This window comes from Pseudonaja textilis, chromosome 2 (genome assembly GCF_049901715.1).
Source record: "Pseudonaja textilis isolate UNSWEBS1 chromosome 2, rPseTex1.2, whole genome shotgun sequence".
Lineage (NCBI taxonomy): Eukaryota > Metazoa > Chordata > Lepidosauria > Squamata > Elapidae > Pseudonaja > Pseudonaja textilis.
The window spans coordinates 191,870,487-191,891,108 of NC_141991.1; the positions used below are offsets into that span (position 1 = coordinate 191,870,487).

At 36.0% G+C, this 20,622-nt stretch overlaps 1 protein-coding gene across 2 annotated transcripts; it reads right to left on the reverse strand.

Moving 5' to 3' along the window:
- Positions 1-619: 619 nt before the first annotated feature.
- On the reverse strand, positions 620-20,621 carry PTAR1 (protein prenyltransferase alpha subunit repeat containing 1). Of its 2 annotated transcripts, XM_087926722.1 has the most exons (8): positions 20,232-20,487; positions 18,511-18,606; positions 13,652-13,821; positions 9,859-9,925; positions 6,358-6,462; positions 5,110-5,323; positions 2,290-2,606; positions 620-1,873 (listed from the first exon to the last, which is right to left on the reverse strand). In XM_087926722.1, the coding sequence occupies exons 1-8, from the start codon at positions 20,315-20,317 to the stop codon at positions 1,531-1,533; spliced, it is 1,398 nt and encodes a 465-aa protein (XP_087782848.1). In that variant the 5' UTR covers positions 20,318-20,487; the 3' UTR covers positions 620-1,530. The 2 variants fall into 2 exon arrangements, with proteins under 2 accessions (XP_087782848.1, XP_026559571.2); XM_026703786.2 differs by lacking the exon at positions 18,511-18,606 and having other exon boundaries at positions 20,232-20,621.
- Between the last annotated feature and the right edge of the window lies 1 nt (position 20,622).

Here is a 20,622-nt window from a genome sequence, read left to right on the forward strand (position 1 = left end):
GTTCATCTGTTATTTCTCTTAATTTTAAAATTATACTTTTCTTCAGTCATTCTGGTTATATTTCTATAAACCCTCCAAACATATCCTGTTTTTGCAAGCTATAAAGCAACGGTTAAAATACAGAAATACTTTGCAATTTAATTTCAGACTTGGAATTTGGTTTTATTACGTTAAAAACCCCATGTGCTTTCCGTGGGAGGTACAAATGCAAATTTAAATATAGAATTTGACCTTATTCTATAATAAAAGGGCAGCTAAATTGAATAGCTACAGTTGCCTCTATGTTACTGCAGCAAATCTAACTTGAATTTCAACTTAAAACTACAAATAAAGCAAAAATGGATTTCAAGTCATATTTCATTCGTTTCTTTGAAAGCCTTCACAAACTCAGTCCAGCTGAAGCACAAAAGAAATTGTCTTCCCCATCATAAACAACCTGCTTACTCCTGCCTCTGCATTTTCTTCTTTTCTGTCCGCATTTACGTGGATAACCTGAAGAAAACTCAAAACAAGCAAATCATTTTGTTGAGCACTGTACTTTCTCAAGAGGTTTAAATGTGTCTTGCAAAGGAGCCATGTATGGTCCTGTTGCATTAAATGAAAGATGAATAAGTCCCAGTGCATGGTAGATTGTCCAGTAAGTGAAACATCATTACAAAGATAACATTGATGGTCAGCATTGTTTATCATATCCTGTATCTATCATTTATATCATTGCTTACAATAAAAAGTATGAAACACTGTATATTTTAGGAATGAAAAAAATCTGCATGTGCCAAGGAAAATTGCAGGTAGGGATCTGATTAGATAGAAGTTTGTTCCTTGGTCATCATCTTACATTTCCATATCTTCCAACCTTCAAATTCATGAAAGCCTCCAAATTCACAAAAGCCAGAAAAAACCCTAAATACCAAAGTTCTTATATTGAACTAGTTAGTTTTAGTTTAGGACTTTTTTTTTTTTACAAAACTATTTCACATAACCATATCCCACTTTCACTATAATAAAAATAAAAAGTCATCGGACTGTAAGATTATCAGAGCAATTCAAATGTGAAATAAAAAGAGTTCAGAAGAGTAGTGATGCAATGCAATTATAAAATGAAGACTCGTACTCAAAACCATTTTGACATTGTCATGCTGAACGATTTTCCACTGTTTTCACTGACCAATGACTTTGAATAGGTGCATTTATTATGGATGAGGTATTTAGGAATGAAATCATTGTTCACCAGTAGATCTATCTTTCTGTTTTCCTATTACTCCAGTTATATTAGTGACTTTAAAATTTGCACTTAATTTATATTAACACCAAACAGTTCCTTTTTAGGTGGGGCTATCCTACAAAGATCCATAAAAATTAACAAAGTGGCTTTTAAAAATATAAATAGAACTAAACCCAACATCAGCAAATTAAGTTTAGCAGTGGCAGGAATAACAGAAGGGTGAAAAGTGCCAGGGGTCCTAAGTACACCTGTCTGTAAAGAAGATATTGCACTAAACAAAGACCCTAAAGAGTTTTAAAAGATCTTCACTGGCCTAGAAAAGAAACTAGCCATTTTCTATATGAACTTGCAAACCTTGCCTGATCCTCCTCCTTACACGTAGACAAAACGTGATCAATGAACTTATATTCTTCTTCCACGTTGATACAGTCCTGCATAGGAGCACGCTTCAGGCGCTTGGTTTCTTGACTGTAGCCTTGTTTGTTGCATTCCGTTAAGCTGTCAACATCCATGTCTTGTGTGGTATGGCCAGTTGTAACATGGGGAAGTGAATTATTAACTGTTCCATCACTATTGTTTGAAGTTGATGACCAGATGTTTGGAATTGGACACTTCTTTAAGTGGTGTTGAAGGTAGAAGACTTGACGTCTGTAAAGAACAAAAAGACATATGGAAATCAAACTTCTATGTCTTTTAACACGTTCTGTCCCTCTTCAAAATACAGAGCATAACAGACAGTTTGAAGGACGAAGCTCCAATCAAACATAACCTACATTTTGTAAATGTCTGAATACTATAGCTAAACACTCCGTGAATTCCCTGAAAAAGAAACAATATTTGTATACTTTTGTCCATCTGTCAGCAGAATTTACCTTGCTGATGGATCATATTCCCATTACTACTGTATTCTTCATACATCCTCAACAAACTTGTTCTAGAGGCTTGGGAATTTAGAGGGGGAATTCACAAGACACCAGAAAGGGAAACCTGACTTGGAAAAAAGTGCATCAGATTTGAATGGGGTAATCGTCCCTTTCAATCTTCTGTTCTTTAAATATTCTTACCTGTGATACCACAATGTTTCATGTCCTGGATAAGTGTTAATTAAATCAGTGCAGAGCTCTATTTCCTCTTTCAGATACAACGAGTGATCTGGCAGTTGCTTTTCCATGCAAAAAGCTTCTGCATCTTCATCTGCTTCATCTTTTGGAAAACAGGATGTTTGTTGATTGGCTGGGTGATCAAATAACTTTATAATACAATCAGTCCCAGTTCTGACTATCAAAGATTTTAATAGAAACTGACGGTAGTGGAATCCACTATGGTCGGAAACATGTATGGAGACCCAGTGTTTAGTGGAAGAAAGTTCATCAAGAAGAATCTGAGGATTAAAAACATAAACAGAATGAAGTATTCAACATAAACACTAATCAGCTTCAGATTTTTCTTTATGACAATGTACTCTAAAATATGGACTTCTGTGGATTTATTGCAAGAAGTGTATGATACACACCAAACATGGAAAACAAAACACAGCCAAATTAAAAACAAAAGCAAAATTTACACAAATGCTATCCAAACGTATTTAATTATTTGGGAAAGGTGAGCAATGAGAAATCTGAATTAGCCTAAGAGGAAGGAAGAAAACCAATTGATGTGGGTTGCTTCTTACTTCCTTCTCCTTAACCAATGCTGGTGTATCAATTTTTTCTGGCATACAGAAGAATTTCCCTATCACCGTCATGTTTCTTCATCATAACTGGCAATAATCCCTAAAAGTTGCACATACATGCACTCAATCCTTAACCAGCACTACTTCCATATATATCCCTACTGTACTTTATTAGAACTAACTCCCTACCCTATCTAGGGCTCCCATTTTATCCCACTGTTATGGGATTACATTTTTGTTATTATACGAAATGCAACATCTACCCATCCCAGATCCTTGGATAGGACTCCTTAGGTAGACAAAAATGCTAAATCCAGTCTAAACATCTGGCTGATTATTAAATATGGAAAGAATATTTTACTTTCAGATATTAAGACTGATGTGACAAATTCCAATTGGCTCAAAGAATTCACTTTAGAGCAGGGGTCGCCAACCTTTTGGACCTCAGGGACCACCAAACTCATAATTTTAGATCCCAGGGACCACTAACCAGTTCTTTGGGCGTAGCCTAATTTGTGGGTGTGGCTTGGTGGTCATGTGACAGGCTGGGCATGGCTTGTATGTAAATATTATAAATATTTATATAAATATTGATTTTTTTATAAAAAAGAGCGTCTTTTACCCACAATCAGGCAAAGCAGGCAGATTAAGTTGCTCGCAGAATCACAGATTCATTCAGAGATCTATCTATCTGCTATTGGCTAGCTCAGTCTGTCACATAAAATTTGCTTGCAAGCAAACTCACAAAATTAACTCACAACACACCATGCATGTAAATATTGAATTTTTTATTTAAAAAAACCAGCAACTTTTACTCAAAATCAGGCAAAGCAGGCAGATTGAGTTGCTCACAGAATCATTCAGTGGTGGGCAGGGAGGGTTCCTGCGGGCCATGTGGGCGGCGCAGCCTTGTGTTTCTGAGCAGCCTGGATTAATTGCTTTGTGGGGGTGTTCTGGGGGTGAGATTTCTCTGCAGCCCACCAAAATTTTCTTGCGGCCCACCAGTTGGCGACCGCTGCTTTAGAGGACACTCTGAATAACTCTCAAAAGGGAGGAATCAGCTGTTTTGTAATAGGCATTTCTGTTTTTGTTAATAATGTATTTTGAAAATTTGTGAGCAAGATTCCAGTTGTTTAATGTCATGCTAATCCATTAAACCAGGATAAGCTTAGATAATCTGAAAGGCACCCATAAATTATACTATGGTGTTTCTAAAGTACATGATCTCTTTGAAATTATACTGATATATATTTATAATTTGCATTTTTATGATACATTGTTTTGACATATACTTCTCCCTCTACTTTTTATACCTTTGAGTCAATGTTGACGCCTAGACTAGTCCCTGAGGTTTTCTTGGCAAGATTTTTGGAAGTGGTTTGAAAGACAATGGATGCCCAAGGTCACCCAGCTGGCTTTGTGCCTTAAAGTGGGACCATAGAACTCATGATCTTTTGGTTTCTAACCTGGTGATTTAACCACTTCATCAAATTGGTTCTCATATTTAAATTTAAGATCATAGATATGAAAATAAATGGCATTTAAATATCTGCTGAACAAAAACTGGTAACGATAAATATGCCCTCATGTTGAGCTTGACCCCTAGTTATTTCATTCACAAATCTGTCATTTTGTGACATAGAGAGGGCAACTTCACAAAAGTAATTTCTTCTGGAATTTTTCAACTCAGTTTATCTTAAAGCCTCGGAATTCCCTAATCCCAGTGGTTCTCAACCTGTGGTCCATGGACTGCTGGGTAACTGTGATGCGATCACAGGGGGTCTACAAAGTCTTGAAGAAATGTTATGATTTAAAACTTGAATTAAGTCTTGGGGTCTAGGGCTATGATCTGTAGCAGCAAAAAAATATTTAAAGGGGGTCCATGGTGAAGAAAAGGTAGAGAACCACAAAATCTAGGACTAACCAGGTTTGCTTAACTTCCAGGCTCAAACAAGAATGGCGAAAAGCCCTGCCATTTTCATAGAAGCCTTCGTTTTCATCCTATTTTGCTTTTCTACTGATTTCCGTCAAAGGAGGTCAGAACGCCAGGTGACTTCAGCTCTAATCTATTTTTTTGCATGAATTAGCTCAATTCTTTTTATTATTTTCTTACTGCCCCAAATACTTATTAGTCATACTTAATTGAATTCAGTGCAAACATTTTCAAGAAATGTGCAAACAAACATTTATAGAACTTCTATTGCATCCATACCTTTGTATTGAGCTTTGCCAAATTCTGTAACACCCAGATACGATGGGACCAGGCATTATAATTACTTGGATATCGTCCAGCAGCGTCACAACAAACATCCATTTCTTCTTTCACCAGCCGCTGTATTTTTTCTGTGGGTAATGCTTCTAAGTTCCCTTTAGTCACAAGAGTGGGCAAGGAGTTTTCCTGGAGTAAATGTTGCAGAACCCATCGTCTGATTGTGCAGAATTGAAAGTGTGAAAGCCAATTTAATGAAAACATTTTTATTTATTATGTCATTAAATGAGTTCTTAATACAGCACATAAGGATATTTATATTCCTCCCAAACCCAGAGTCACCATGAGTTAGTCAGGCGACCATATAAAATTTCTCAATAACAAAAATAAAAATTTGAAAAGAAGTTCCATTATACTATAAAACATTATCTAAGATAATGAAATTATTTTGTTAATAGTTCCAACCAATAACTTCCTGTTTTATCGCAATAAGTCCCTTAAAAACTGATAAATAAGTCCTGAATACTGACCATACACATATTCAGCCCCAAGATTAGGATATCATGATTTTAGCAAACCACATACAGATGTATAAACTCCTTTGTTTTAAATTTATTTCAAATGCAGAGCAAATATTTAAAACTATATATACAAAATGCTAGGTTTTTCCTGGTTCAGCTATGATGGTTACTTATGGCTTCCTGCTTTATTTTACTATTCATTTAAAAGGATTAACAAAGGAGCTACATACAGGTTAACAATTCTTGTATACAATGGAAGTAAAACAATTCTAAATTTCTAACCTAAGATATATTTTTCATCCTTTTTTTTTTATAATATTAAACAAACTGATATAACTTACTACTTCTTTATACTTTCCTGCTTTGACTTTTTTTCCTACTTTAAAATTCAGAATTTGTTTTTGAGAATTTTGTTTTTTTAGCTATGATTACAAGATTAATTTATTGGATAGCTACAAACAATTCAGAAATATGTACACAATGGAAATATGTATATGTGTATGCATAGAATAGGATAGAGTAGAATTTTTTATTGGCCAAGTGTGATTGGACACACAAGGAATTTGTTTTGGGGCAAATGCTCATGTGCACACACAAACACACACTCAAATACTCTACAGCAAAGCAAAGATCTGCCTAATGCTTTCCTTTTTTCTCAGATGACATCTACCACTGATCTCACAGAGGTAAACAAATGTGTATTTCAATATAAAGAAGTAAAACCACAAACCTATGAATCCATGTTTCTGGACTTTTTGGAAACTTAGTTAGTGCTAATTTCCCAAGATGTAAGTCTTTAATGGGGTTTAAAGTGCCAGACAATATCAATTCTTTTCTGAAACAAAAAACAAAGACATAGCTACCAAAGATAATTTGCCAAGCACTTGCTTCCTAATAAAAGTAATGATACATGATACCCACCGTGTACCTATTTAAACATTAGTAAGAAACATCAGATTTATAATATTAAAACTTCACAACCATGTGCCCTGGCCTGGCCTGAAGAGTCATTGTCAGATTAGGAAGATGGCCAGGAGGACATATCCTGTGCTGCCAAGCCATTAGCCAGATTCATTGTTCCGACCCCCTGGACACCCGGAAGGGAGTCTCCTCCATATAAGAATGTAGTAATTGTGTGTGTCTAAATACTAAATTATGTTTTTCTAATAATTGAATTGAACACACACACACAGATTTCAAGATGAAAATTGCAATTAATATGCAAGAAGTGCTTCATAACAATATACAGGGAGTCCTCAACTTATGATCATAATTTCTGTTGTTAAGTGAGATAGTTAAGTGAGTTTTGCACCATTTTATAACCTTTTTTTTTTACCACAGTTGTTAAATGAATTACTTCAGCTGTTAAGTTAGTAATACAGTTGTTAAGTGAATCTGGCTTTTCCGTTGACTTTGCTTGTCAGAAGATCACAAAAGGTGTCCCCCAAAGTTGATCCTATGACCCCCATTTTCAGCCCATGGCCATGCCCTCTCTTCAGCACGGCTAGCTGTCTCCCATAAAGATAAAATCTTTATGCTTCTATCCTTCCCCTTTAATGGGGAAAGGTAACAAGATAACCAACAGCTTTCCTGTAAGAACTCTAATCAGAAGAAGAGTAGGATATCATCCTCAAATTCCTTTCTTTCAATTATTAGCATTAACATTTGGAAAGAGGTACATCTTGGGTAAAATCCTCAGTGAAGGATGTGGCAGGGAGTGACGTCTCTTCTTCTGTCCTACTTGCATTATTTTTGCAGTTTCGGACAATATGATGCAATGGTTATTTGCATCATCTTCCATTTTCAAGAAGCATAAGTGGATTCAAATGTGGAAACACCATCCTTTGCTGTTGCAATATTAAACCATGCCATCTGCCACAAGGGTATAAAAAGAGATTCTTTACTTTTACGAAGCCTCAAAAATCAACCCAAACACCATGTTAAATCCAAGTAGGTAACACAATCCTCTCAAAGGCAACAGCATAGACAACCAATCTTTTCCCACAGTCCTCTAGTACCCAGATGGCATTTCTCTGAACAGGATTAAAAAAATCTATGAAGTAATAATACAAGAGGATATTAAGACAGGTATGGTGATACCTACTGTATAGCAAGACAACATCGACTCTAGATATAAGCAAATGGAATAAATTAAATTAATGGAAACCTCTTCCATTGATCTCTCAATGCTCTCTTATTCTTTTCACTAATCACCGGTCTCCTAATTAGAGCTGCTTCAGGTATCATTATTTTCTATACTCTTCCATGTATTAAAATATAGAAATAAATGAAGCGGGCTAAGTAGCATTCATGCAATACATTAGCAAGAGGGCGCATCTACGGCTGACAACTGGCATATAACCTCCAATGTGCATTCACAACAGAGTACAATTTCTGATATGCAATTTTTCAGGTAGATTAATAAATAATTCAGGCTTATGTAAATAACATTAATCACTATTTACAAATTATTTAAAAACTGACACATCAAAATTACAAAACTAAAATTAAATTAAGATGCAAAAATGACATTTTTACAATATATTCTATCAATCTATTTCAGTAGAACATGAAACTGAATGATTTATAATATGGAAGTTCTGATTATTTCCCCCATTTTTCATACAAATGATTACCCCTAAACACAATTTAACTCTTGTATTAGTCTTAATTAGCATATGAAAATAAACTATAATACAGCAAGAATGAATCTTAATAACCTCTTGGAAGGTGAATGAAAAATGCAGGGTCTATCTTCACAGTGGTGATCAGAATTTAAAGTAGTGATTACAGATCAAATCTGAAGACTTAGTGAGAAAGCATATATTTAATCCATCACTGAATTATTTTATTACAAATAGCAAAAGCCAATGTTGCAGGATTCAGATTCAATCTTTTTATTCATAATTATTGTGTTCTGCCTTCATGCCTGTGTTCATCTTTCACTGGACAGATTATTCAGCATCTCTTCCCGACCTTTAATGTATCTCTATCAAAAACTCAAGAATAATTTAAAAGTGGACAATTCTAGGATATCTCAAAACATGGCCTGAAGAACTGGGATTTCTTGTAAGTCCCATTAATTCACGTTCTTAAAACTGTTAAAATGGTATCTACAGATTTGAGACCAAGATTGATTCATGAAAAAGTTATATTTAGGGTGTATTGGAATCCCCAAAAATATATTTGAAAAGATAGATGTTAGGTTTTTATTTATACTGGAGATATAAAACATTTTAGGGTAGCTACTTGGCTGCTACCTTTTGTACTATCTATAGCTTCCAAAGTCATTTTTAACAGCTCCATGTAGAGCATCCTAATGATAATCTTATCTTGTGGGTCATAAAGACAAAAATCATTGACCTATGGCATCTTGATCCAAAAAGGGCAACAACTGGCACACAAGGCTTAGCTGGTCCAAGGCTTCCCAACCTGCTATTGTAGGAGACATGGGTCCAACAGAACCTACTCTTACAGAGGGATTGCAATCCTAATACAAGCATCACCTCAGAACCAAGATATTTTTGAAGAAACAATAACTCCAATTTGCTAGGATTAAGCTCGAGCTTGTTTTTATTTATTGAGACTTTTAGCCCTAGGTTTATATCTTCCAAACTATATCATATCTAGTTTGACCCGCAGTATCCATGTACAATTGAACATCATCAGTTTTACATAATAGGTTTCTAAAAAAGGTGAGGATTTATAAATATGTATATGCATGAGGACAAGGAGGCAGCATTTGGAAATTACTCAGGCAGATGTCTCTCAAATTCACCAAAGTTTAAGAAGGAGGACTACAAGGTAAGCATAATCAGACTTGCAAGATTTTGTTGTTATAGCTCATCTCAATCACAGTATTTTTGGCCTTCCAGTGCAGTTATTTCCCAGTCTGGCCTATCTAGCAGGGCTGACAATTTGCTTTGCATATTGCTTTGAGAGTTCTATATTCAAAAGGCTCTTTACAATTGTTGATTAATAAAATACAATATTGCACAATTTAATATCTGGTTCGCCCAAACAGGTCCAAACAGGTCGAATCCCACCCCTGAACAGAGGTACTGATTTAAAAATCATTATACATGAAATAAGATTTTCTGTAATACATAACGTATATGGTTACTCAAAAGCAGCCTTGTGTGAACTTAGAGAAGAATGGAATCCATGAAATCATACCCTAAAACATGAGGCTATCAGCAGAAGTCTTTAAATTTGTATTTACTAATCTTACCTTACATTCCATGCTGTAGTGAAATCTGGGTTCAGCAACAACAAGGTACATGTGATATCTATCAATTCTAAATAGAGATAAAGAGGAATAAATATTTTATGAAAAGGCATACATACATTTATGGGGCAATTTTTTTTAGCCTTATACTTTATACGTGATTTTTTTCTCTGTTATTTGTGTTTGTGTAATGTTGATGAGATTCTTATCCCTTCTTTCAAACCCTTTGAAATTGTATGAGATTTGGAACATTTATCCCAAATTACGTACCAAATATTCTGTATCAAAACATCTGAAATGGCTAATGATACTAGGAGTTAAGAGTTCGGCAATATTTGGGAGATTAAAGGCTCTTATGTTCTGATAGAAAGTAGAAACATCAGACATGTTAGCAACACAATAAATAATGCAATTAATCAATTTCACATAAAAAGAGCCAAAGTCCATCAAAATCACATTAAAAAGAAAGAGTGAAAATATTATTCTTGTTCAGATGAAACTTAAAATCTTCCTCACCATGTAAAGAGCTTTTATTGTATTATAGAACTCAATGCCTTTGGGATGCAAGTACACTATGAAAACAGCAAACTAAAAGAGAAAAAGAAAGAAAGAAAGAAAGAAAGAAAGAAAGAAAGAAAGAAATAGGAAGAAAAAGAAAGATGGCACTGCGTGAAGACTCTACTGGCAACAGTTTAAGAGAGAAAGCAGGATGTACAGAACAGACAAGGGAAGGACACTGGCGATATAGAAAGTGACAAAAGAAAACAAACAAACAAAATGCTGTTTAGAGGTTACATGTTATGGAAAAATACACAGCATGTTAGGGATGCAATAGCAAAAACAAGAGAAAATTGTGTTAAAAAAGAAAGATTTTATTTTATAATGGAAACATCTACCCTCTTTGAGTTATATATATATATGTATATGCATACATACATATATACATATATATATATGACCTTTTGAGTAATTTCATATATAACTACGGCTTCATTGCAATTTGAAATTGTGAGAACTGATAAGAAAACAACGTATAGTTGTGAAATGATATTGCAGCAGATAACTTCAAAGAAATGATGTTTCTTATCAGAAGATATACAGCCAAAGGAAATTTATATAAACAAATAAATTTCTACAGGCAATTCTTCAGTAAAGCATTTCTATTTCATTTCATCTTCCCAAGAATCAGTCAGTTGGGTTTCTAAGCGTAATCTTCACAGGTCTATTTATGGCTTACTCTTAGATTTTTAAGGAAAGTTAGATTATGTGTTCATACAGTCAGGCAAGATTTGAGCAAAACCACAGGGGGTCTTTATGATTTTAATTTAGTTTCTTATCATAAATGTCAACAAGGAATTTATAGTACTGGAAAAAATACAACATCCATTCTGTTTTTATTACATTAATGCGTGCAATTTGTCCAATGATTATTTGGTGCAACAAATAAATATGTCAAGATAAATATATAGATTACACCAAAAGTTAGACCCCCACAGAGTTCCCCAACCTTTTCAGCTTTGTGGAATGGAGGGAGGGAAGAGGGGATGGCCCCCCGCATGTGGCAGGCAAGCATGCATAGGTCCATTTGCACAACCAGCAGACATGTGTATCTACAGCTCACGCAAATGGAACACACATGCATGTGGTGCCAGCTGCTCCTGCAACTGGGAATGCACATGCATGATTGCCCACCAATTCTGTGGTCCGGCTCCAAAAGGCTCAAGTGGGCCATGGCCTGGAGGTTGGGGAGCCCTGCCAGAGAATTTATTATATAAATTACATTACATGTTTGAATTCATTATTTTTTTCTAAATAGTTCCTTACTCATTGGATGCATGACCTTTGTACCCTCCTAAATACAGTAACAATTTCTCTGAAAAATATTAATACAATATATTTTGATTGGCCCATGAAGCCTGTATATATCACAGCAGGAACAGCATGTTATCTTACAATACTACAAGATGGGATAATATAGCACACTTTCGATTTAATCAGCACAATCAAGATAAAATGCAACAAGCAATAAAAATAGTGATACATCTGTATTTATAAAGTTTACTAGCATCTCTATTTAAATAGATTAAAGTCAATATAAAATTAAATCTGTTTAAAGTATTATTAAAATCAAGGCTAACAATCAGGTCTCAGTTTTCTCAATTTGCATTAAAAAGAAAGAAATGTTCCTTCCTCTCTGCAGCTCTGCTTGATAACTTTGGGGGTGGCTCTATGGAGGGGGAGAGGAGATTTAGGAAAGAGACTATCATTTAGGCCATTTCTTTATTCTTTATTGGCCAAGGCTTCCACACTCTTGCCAACTGGGATGACAAATGTTTTCAGCAACAAAGTAGGCATTACAAAGCAAGTCTGTCCCTTAGACATCATTATTATCACTTTCTTGCTGACAGTAGAAATGAAAACGAGAGATGGGAACTCAGAGGTTTATTTTCTTTTCCTTGAAATGGGCGGGTTGGATTTTCCAATTTTACCTTCCCTTGCTTCTAATGTGGTAAAACAGTGGCTATTCCCAAATTGTCTTTATCCTCTGGGAATACTGTATTTTAATTCGGTAGGGGAAAAAAAACCCTTGAGAGAGAGGGTGGCTGTTCACATAAAGCATAACGATCCTCTACTGCTATGAATGGTTCATATAAATCAGTTGAAATTCTTTTGGGAAGCATCTATTCGCTTCAAACTTCTCCTTCCCCCTCTCTAGACAAGTGGCCTTCTTCATCTCAAGCTGAGAAGCTTGATTAAATCCCTTTCACTTTCACTATGGACTGGCCTAGAAACATATCATCCGTATTATGTTGTGCTCTTGAGAAATGGGTCCAATGAAGAACTGTTAAAACAAAGGACTCTTATTTTATTCTGACTGAGTAAAAAAACAGAGTAAAAAAATAATCTGTCTTGACATGAAACCCTAAAAGGAACTAGAATTCCAAGAAATGTATTGTTTGTCTCTTGAAAAGGCTAGTCAATAAACAAAGCTCTTTAAAGTAGGAAGGCCTGGATATGTTCAGGCTGCCCAGGAGGTGATCTGTAATGGGATGCATATGCTCTCCTCTACGGGAGAGGTAGTCCCATCAGCTATGAAGGAGGATGTAGTACAGCCTCCCAAAACACTACTGCTGGACCCAATCATTATGTACTATTTTCACTCCAGTCTCCTTTCCAGGGATGGTGGTGGAAAGGGTAGTTAGGCACATGTCCCTGGAACACAGCAACCGTATCAACCGCCAAGTGCCCAAATTTTGATCATAGGACTATGGGGATGCTGCAACAGTTCTAAGGGTGAAGACTGGTTATAAACCACCTTTTTCAATGCCATTGTACCTCTGGTCATTAAACAAATGGTTGAAAGTCAAGGAATGCCTGCAAGTGGTTAATGGCAAATGCTTTAGGTGCCTGCCTTGCCAATTTTCAAAACAATTTTCAAAATATTAAAACTCTAGTTGCTTTACAAGATCATTCCTTATTTCTTCAGCTGCAGTGCTATGTTTCTGGCAATCATGTACACCAAGTATAACCTGGAGTATTGATGAGTGAATACTATGCTAAAAGGCCACTGATTATTCCACTGATTCTTTTTAGCATATAAAAAGGGTACAACTATGTACAATATTAATCATGCAATCATGCTTTCAATTGCAAATTTGTTGAGAATTCAGAAAGATTCCCCTGAGGATAGCTGGGAATGATTAGGTTATTTTTACAAGAAGGAATGGGTGACATGACAATGAGCTAGAAAAAGCTTTCATGACAGCAATATTTTGTACTTTATGGAGTGACTTACCTTCTTTGTTGAACCACTGCTTTCTTAGTTTGTAGTGAAGAAGCTTGTTATGAACATAAGGCAAAAGAAATTTGACACACCAGCTTTCCACTCCAAGTTTATTTTCAACCAGAACTATTGGGCTTCGATTATATCTGGCTTCGGGGCACGGGATTAATCCAATTTCATCTCTTAAAATAATAACAAAAATTAGATTAACTATACCTTCCTTTCATCAGATTTGCCATTTTTTGCATTAACCACTAGCCTACTAACTTATTAATGAAGAAGTGCTCCAAAAGAGTTTCTCCTGCAGACCAAATAACATTGTCGCGCACAGAAGATTCCAACTTGCAGGTCATATTCTTCTAACCCTAAGCCTAGAATCTCAAAAGATGACAATGATATGGATCCCCAACCCCAGATGCCAAATGACCACCAAGAGGACATCTTGAAATACACAGTGAAGAATGTTCATGGAAGACTTGAAGATTCTAAAGTTAATATATGAAAAGACGCTGTAGTATTCACCAAGACCAAAAATACTGGAGATCCCTTGTTGCCCGATGTGCTACATAACATGGCAGGATCTAATGCTAATGCTACCCATGGCTCTATCCACTTTATTCTGCCTACATAATTTGTTTTCCTTCCAATGAACCAATTTAAATGTTTCTTTTTATGTAATTAATAGCACTATCTTATATATGTTGATTTTTCAGGATAGTTTTATGGCAAGTGCTCAGAGGATCATAAAGCTGTAATTGTATATATATATTTAATGGAAGCTCTAAAATGTTGTAAATACAGTAATAAAAAAGCTTTATTGTATTCTAAATATGCCTGGGAAAGAGAATATGACTATACCAGAAAAAAAAAATTTCCCCTAAAACTGCATAAAATTGGCAGGTGAGAAATGAATACAGACTACTAACCCATTTTGTAAAGTCTAGGCATTTCTATTTTCAAGTATTCTCACTGAATAAACAGCATTTACGTCCCGATAACTAATTTCAGTGTTTTCTGTAGCATTATGACAAAGCCCATTATCCTGTTCATTACTCATGGAAATTTCTCAGACTATATGTGGTTTAATTGCCATTATTTGATTCTTTTGATTACTTCATTTCAAAAGGAAATTGACAATTTAAACATGCAGAATTTGAAAATTCTGCTTAGGAATAAAAAAATCATAACTACATAGCAGATATTTTTAATTACATTTATTTTTATTCTAACCTTTCAAAAATCACCTGGCATGTATCATTTCTAACTCATTTTATCCTCATATTCTCCTTATGGTAAACTATTTATTGAGACTCACTCGATAAATTATCAAAGGGGAATCTGATATTTCATTATATACTCGTGAGAGTTTTAGGTGGCAAAATACACCCCAGAGTTGGGTTTGATTTATCCATGGATGAACCTAGAAGATACTATGTAGGCTGAATTGTTCCTTCATCTCATCCTGCGCACCCTTTTTTTTGAACTATTATCATTTGGCAGACAGTACAAGATAATAAAAAAAGGACAAATAGGCTGAAAAACAGCTTCTATCCCAGGGCAGTAATTCTATTGAATTCTACTGTATAGTGCAATATTAATGCAATATCAGGGGTTTTCAATTCAATGTATAGAATGTGAAGGATGTGCATTTGTGTTTATTTTCATAGTCATAATGTACAGTGAAGATGGTATCTAATTTAATTGTATGAGGTGCAATGACAATAAAGTAAACTAAAACTACCTATATAGCCTGTATACTCTTTCGTATAAGCCCACCCACAGATACAATAACTGCAGATACAACAACTCAAGAATTTTTAAACACAACAGCATGAAAAATGTGCCACCCATGCATAAGCCAATTGTGAAAATTAAAACATACAAAAATGTCAAGATTGGGTTATCCAGGGAAGCCCATTTTCCATATATTGGTTAAACATTTAAGGATCAGCTTATCCACAAGACATTTATTATTTCAATGTATATAGCTGCCCTTCGCAACTACGTGATTCTGAGCAGCTCAGAACAATTTAAAAAAAGTATAAAAAAGCAAAATGCAAAACCCGATAAGTATTCGAACGTTTTAAAAAATCCATCCAACACAATCCACAACTGAGATGTATGAAAACCCATTAAAAATAATCAACACATTGTTTAGCTTTACCACAAATCCAGGTTCTAATGCCTGATGACAAAACCAAGCTTTAAAACAACCAAAAGAGGGATATCAAAAGAAAAAAGAAAAGAAAGAAAAAACCTTGACACTATAGCCTAGAACTGAGGAGACGATGTTAATGGGAAGTACCAGACAATCCTGAACCTGTTGGGTCATCCTTTGAGAGAAAGGTAGTGTACTTTGATGGGACCAGACCGAACATTACACTTTAGGTTAACCATACAAATTTTTTAATCTCAGTGCTGGATGGTCCATGATCATTTACAAAAAGTATGAATCATAAATAAATAGAAAAACAATTGCAGTGGAAAGTAAATTTCAATAATAAATCAATATTTACTTTCTTAAAGAAATAAGAAATAGAATAACCACAAGCAGGAGGGAAAAACAGTAGAAGCAGGAACTTTTGACTTCCTGACAGGTTCCCCCCAATGATTTTCCTTATGAAAATTGGCAGAAATCATTGGCATTCTGCAATGGTCACAACTTTCAAACAAAACTGGTCTGAATATAGTGGAAATTACAAGTCCACAGGAAAAATGGATCCTGATATATATTTTTTAAGTTAGCAGATTTTAGTTACATTGATTCAAAACACATGAGAGTTTTAATTGTCTACAGATGTGAAATGTCTGATAGAATTATGAAGTTGATTGCTACAAAAACATATGGAAAGATATTGTATAATATGCAACAAAGAAAGACATAATTACTAAGAATATAGTCAGAGAGAGTAAGCAACAGATAAGATTAAAAGAGACAGTAAAAATGCAAAACAATTTTGTTTTAGAAGTTGGTGAAATGGACTTAATAAGGCACTGCCAGCAGAGAGAAATGCTAAAAGCTCATATTATAAAAGAACTGCAAGGCTGCATGTAAACATGATGAAAATGAAGAAAGATGGATGTTATTTTCTTATACAGGGAGGAAATTTTGTAGAAAGTTTATACTAAATGCATATTGAAACAAGTGAAAACAATTGTATACTTCCACCTAAAAGGAAGCTTATACACTTAAACAAGGAAAAGGATCACCTACATCAAAAGAAAAATACAACTGACTACAGAAGGAGTACATTACTGAAAAGAGTGGTAAAAATGAATGGATGCTGAATGAATATGAACTGAATACAGTATTGAATATCCAGTATGGAAAGAAACATATTGAGGTAGGTTGGTCATATAGATAAATAAGGAATTAATGTATTAAGGAAGACTGAATGGTAAGACGAAGGGAAAGATTCACAAGATTAGGTGAATCAGATGGGGTGGGGGAGTTGTTCTTTAAGCAAGGATGATTTGCCAAGATACAAAGGTGTGGAGAAATTATAGTTCTTTCTTTTTTTAATCTCATGTCTCTTTAATTAACTTTGGTATGTCATTTCTTGCTCTGTTCCTCTTCTCTGCATAACATATTCTAATTGGGAATACTATGATAGGATGTATGGATGAAAGTTCAATACACACATATATATTCCACATACTAAGAAAAAAATATTGTCCATTGCTTCATATACTGGAAACATTTTTCTTTCTGATTAGAAATGCTTCTGGATATAATTTATTTAAATATGTTTACTTAATTATTGTTTACAGAGCAACCTCAATCCAAAAGGAGGCAATAACAAGCAGTTCTTTATTACCCCATATAAAACTGTATTGATATGGTTGAAGTTACTGTAGTGGGCTGTCAGAATATAAACTCAATGTGAGGAACATACTTAATATACTTCCTGTATGAAAAAGAACCTGAAGATTTACATTAAAAGTATAAGACACTGAAAAATAAAGCAGGAAAAACTCCCAAATGGTAAAAGTGACCAGATGGAAAATGAAAATTTTGGGCAGTAAGACTATTTAAGTAATGAATAAAAGCAGATTTTCAGAATCAAGCAGGAAGGGATTAAATCAATAACAACAAAAAGTGGGAAAAAAGATCAGAAAAACCACCCGCAATGGACAATTAAAGTAGGGCATAATAAGAGTAAACATGGAAGAGATCTAATAGAGCCAAACAAGTTTAAAAGAAAAATGGAAGACTATACCCAAATCCTGTACAAACAGCACTGCAAAGTCTTTTTGCATTTGTAAAGAAAGACTATGTTCAGGAATCAACTCATGCAAAGAAAGATTGGTTAATAACTTTTTAAAGAAGAATATACAATTACTATGCATGCAGACAAGTGCCAAATGAACAGAAAAGTTTCAGAAAAGGCAGAGGGAAATAAGAGACTGACATTATTTAACTTTCTTATTGTAGAGAAGCATATAAATGCAGATACTTTCTAACGGAAGTAGCATTATAAGCTCTAATAACAAACTAGGGTTAATGGAGAGGATAAAATAATTTCAGGAGATTCACGTTGGCTTCACTGACTGGAGTCAGGCCTTTTAACTGTCCAGATTATGCTAGAAAATGAATGTGATAAGGCTAATGAAAATGACAGAAGACCTTATTATTTTTCAGAAGTACAGTGAAACAAGCAAGATGCTACAGTACTGTAAAAAGGAAATCTGGAGAAACTGGTTTTCACCGTTTATCAATATGAAATATTCGGGCAATATTAGCTGAATGTAAAGAAGAGTTACGTGAAAGAGCTCAGCATAGCAGTGTGAAACAAAAATGGAAACTGAAAAACCCATGTTAATATTAAAAAGCCAAAAGTAATGTCAACTATCATGCTCAGTGAACTCACAGTTGACAGTGAAGAAGTGAAGACAATATAGATGGTTTTGTTTTCTTCATCCCCAAAGAGATAAAATTGAATAGTGTCCTGGAGAAGAGAGTAAATCTGGAGAAGAAGGCAATGGTAAACTTAGACAAATATATAAAGGATATGGATATTCTGATGAAAACAAACATTGGAATAGTTATAGTAGAAGCTTGTCTAGTGTTAAAAGATAGCTGTGAAAACTGAAGATAAAAGAACCAGAAAAAAAAGTGTGTACTTCTCTGAATCTTGATCTAGAGAAACATCACTGCAAGTGTTGTGGATTGCAAGGAGAATCGATAAAATGATCCTGGCCCAAAAAGACTGACTACTCCCACAAATGGATGATCAGAACAGACAGTCCTATACTTTGGGCAAGAAGATAAAGGACTGGAATATCTACTATATTTTGCAACATTAAAGGAGATCAATGGGGAAGGAAATGTATAATTGAGGTAAATGCCAAGGTTGGCTGGGGAATTTTGAGTCCTAGAAAACAGGCAAACCATTTCCAAAAAAATATTGCCAAGAAAATTATTTCTCCAGGCAGTTGATAGAATTCAAGAACTAAAAACAGCAAAAACGAGGTGGGGTGTGTAAAGGAATATAACCTTTAAAATTTTGACCTGTGAGCCAGCACACATCAGCAAGATATTTTCACTAACAATATATCATTATTTTAAGCATATCCAAACAGAGCTCTTTGTTACCTGAATAATTTTTCACCTGGAACAGGTCAATCTGAGTGGCAATACGTGCATTTCCAAACATGTGCACTGTATTTTAAAACAGGACGATGGTCTTATTGCTACGGACGCAAACTGCATCCTGTTCTGGAAGGCATGTTCTCAGAAAAATGCATGCACCACCCACAAACCTGGAGTATTTTGGAACATCCCACTCCAGGGGAAAACTCTGAACTAGTCTTCATGCAGCTTCTTCCTCTTCACTTTCATCCTAATCTCTCAATTTCTTTAAGAAACTAAAGAAATTAAAGAAATGGCCTGAAAGCGCTGGGCGAACATCAACTCCCAATTAGCGCGGGCTATTGCAAAACTAGATCGACACAGCGGTGTTTAAAAATAGGGTTTGGGTTAGAGTTCAAGACGAAGTAGCTTGCAAACGGAAAGCTTACCGCCACTCGGAAAATCAAAAAAAAAGCACGTTATCTCGCCTCGCTAAACCGAGTAGACGCGCAAAACTTTCAAAGTTAGCCAGTAACCAATTCGACCGATTTCTCCACGTTCAACTTTTCCTCTCCGGCAGACCCGAATGTCCCCCTCGGGCCCTTCTGCTGAACACGCCTTCGCCTCTAAACCCATGCAAAGGCCACGGGTGCCATCCCGCAAACGGACCATCCCCGGGAACTTCAAAGCTCGCCCTCCACCTCCTCCAGCCTTTACTCTGAAGTTCCTCCTCTCTCGTCCAGCGGTTGGAAGTTCAGACTCGGCTCCTCTCGACGAAAGGGAGAATCACTGAGGTGGTGTTTTGCTTTGTTTTGTTAACCCGGCCTCGTCTCCTTGTCACCCGCCCGGACAACCCAGCCGAGAGCCGCGCAAACCCTCCCCCGACGAGGACAGAGAGAGAGAGGGGGGCAAGGGGGCTGCAGCCGCCTCCGCCTCCTCAAGGCGAGAAAAAAAAAAGGCAGCCGCGGGGCGAGACGGCGCCGTCCCCGCGTCCCTTCGGCGAGGCCTCCTTTCACTCACATGTGCGGGTTGCGCTTGAAGGCGCTGTTGATGTCCTTCACCACCCGCTGCACCAGCACGGCCACCTCCTCCGGGGACTCGGCCATCTTCGGGCTGCTGCCACCGTAGCTTACGACCGGTAGCAGCGCCCTCGCTGCTGCTGCTGCTCCTGCCGCCGTCCCGCATAGGAAGGCCGAGGAAAAGCAAAGCGCATCCGGGTCAGAGGCCTCGGCGAGGCGGAGCGCGGCGAACCCGTCGAGGAAGGACCGCCTTCTCCTTTCGCCGTGGAGCTGGACCGACAAGAAATGGGAGGGAAATGATTTTGGGTGTGAGAGGAAAGGATGCTCTGAAGCAGGGCTCTCCAACCTTGGGCTCTTTAAGACTTGTGGACTTCAACTCCCAGAATTCCTCA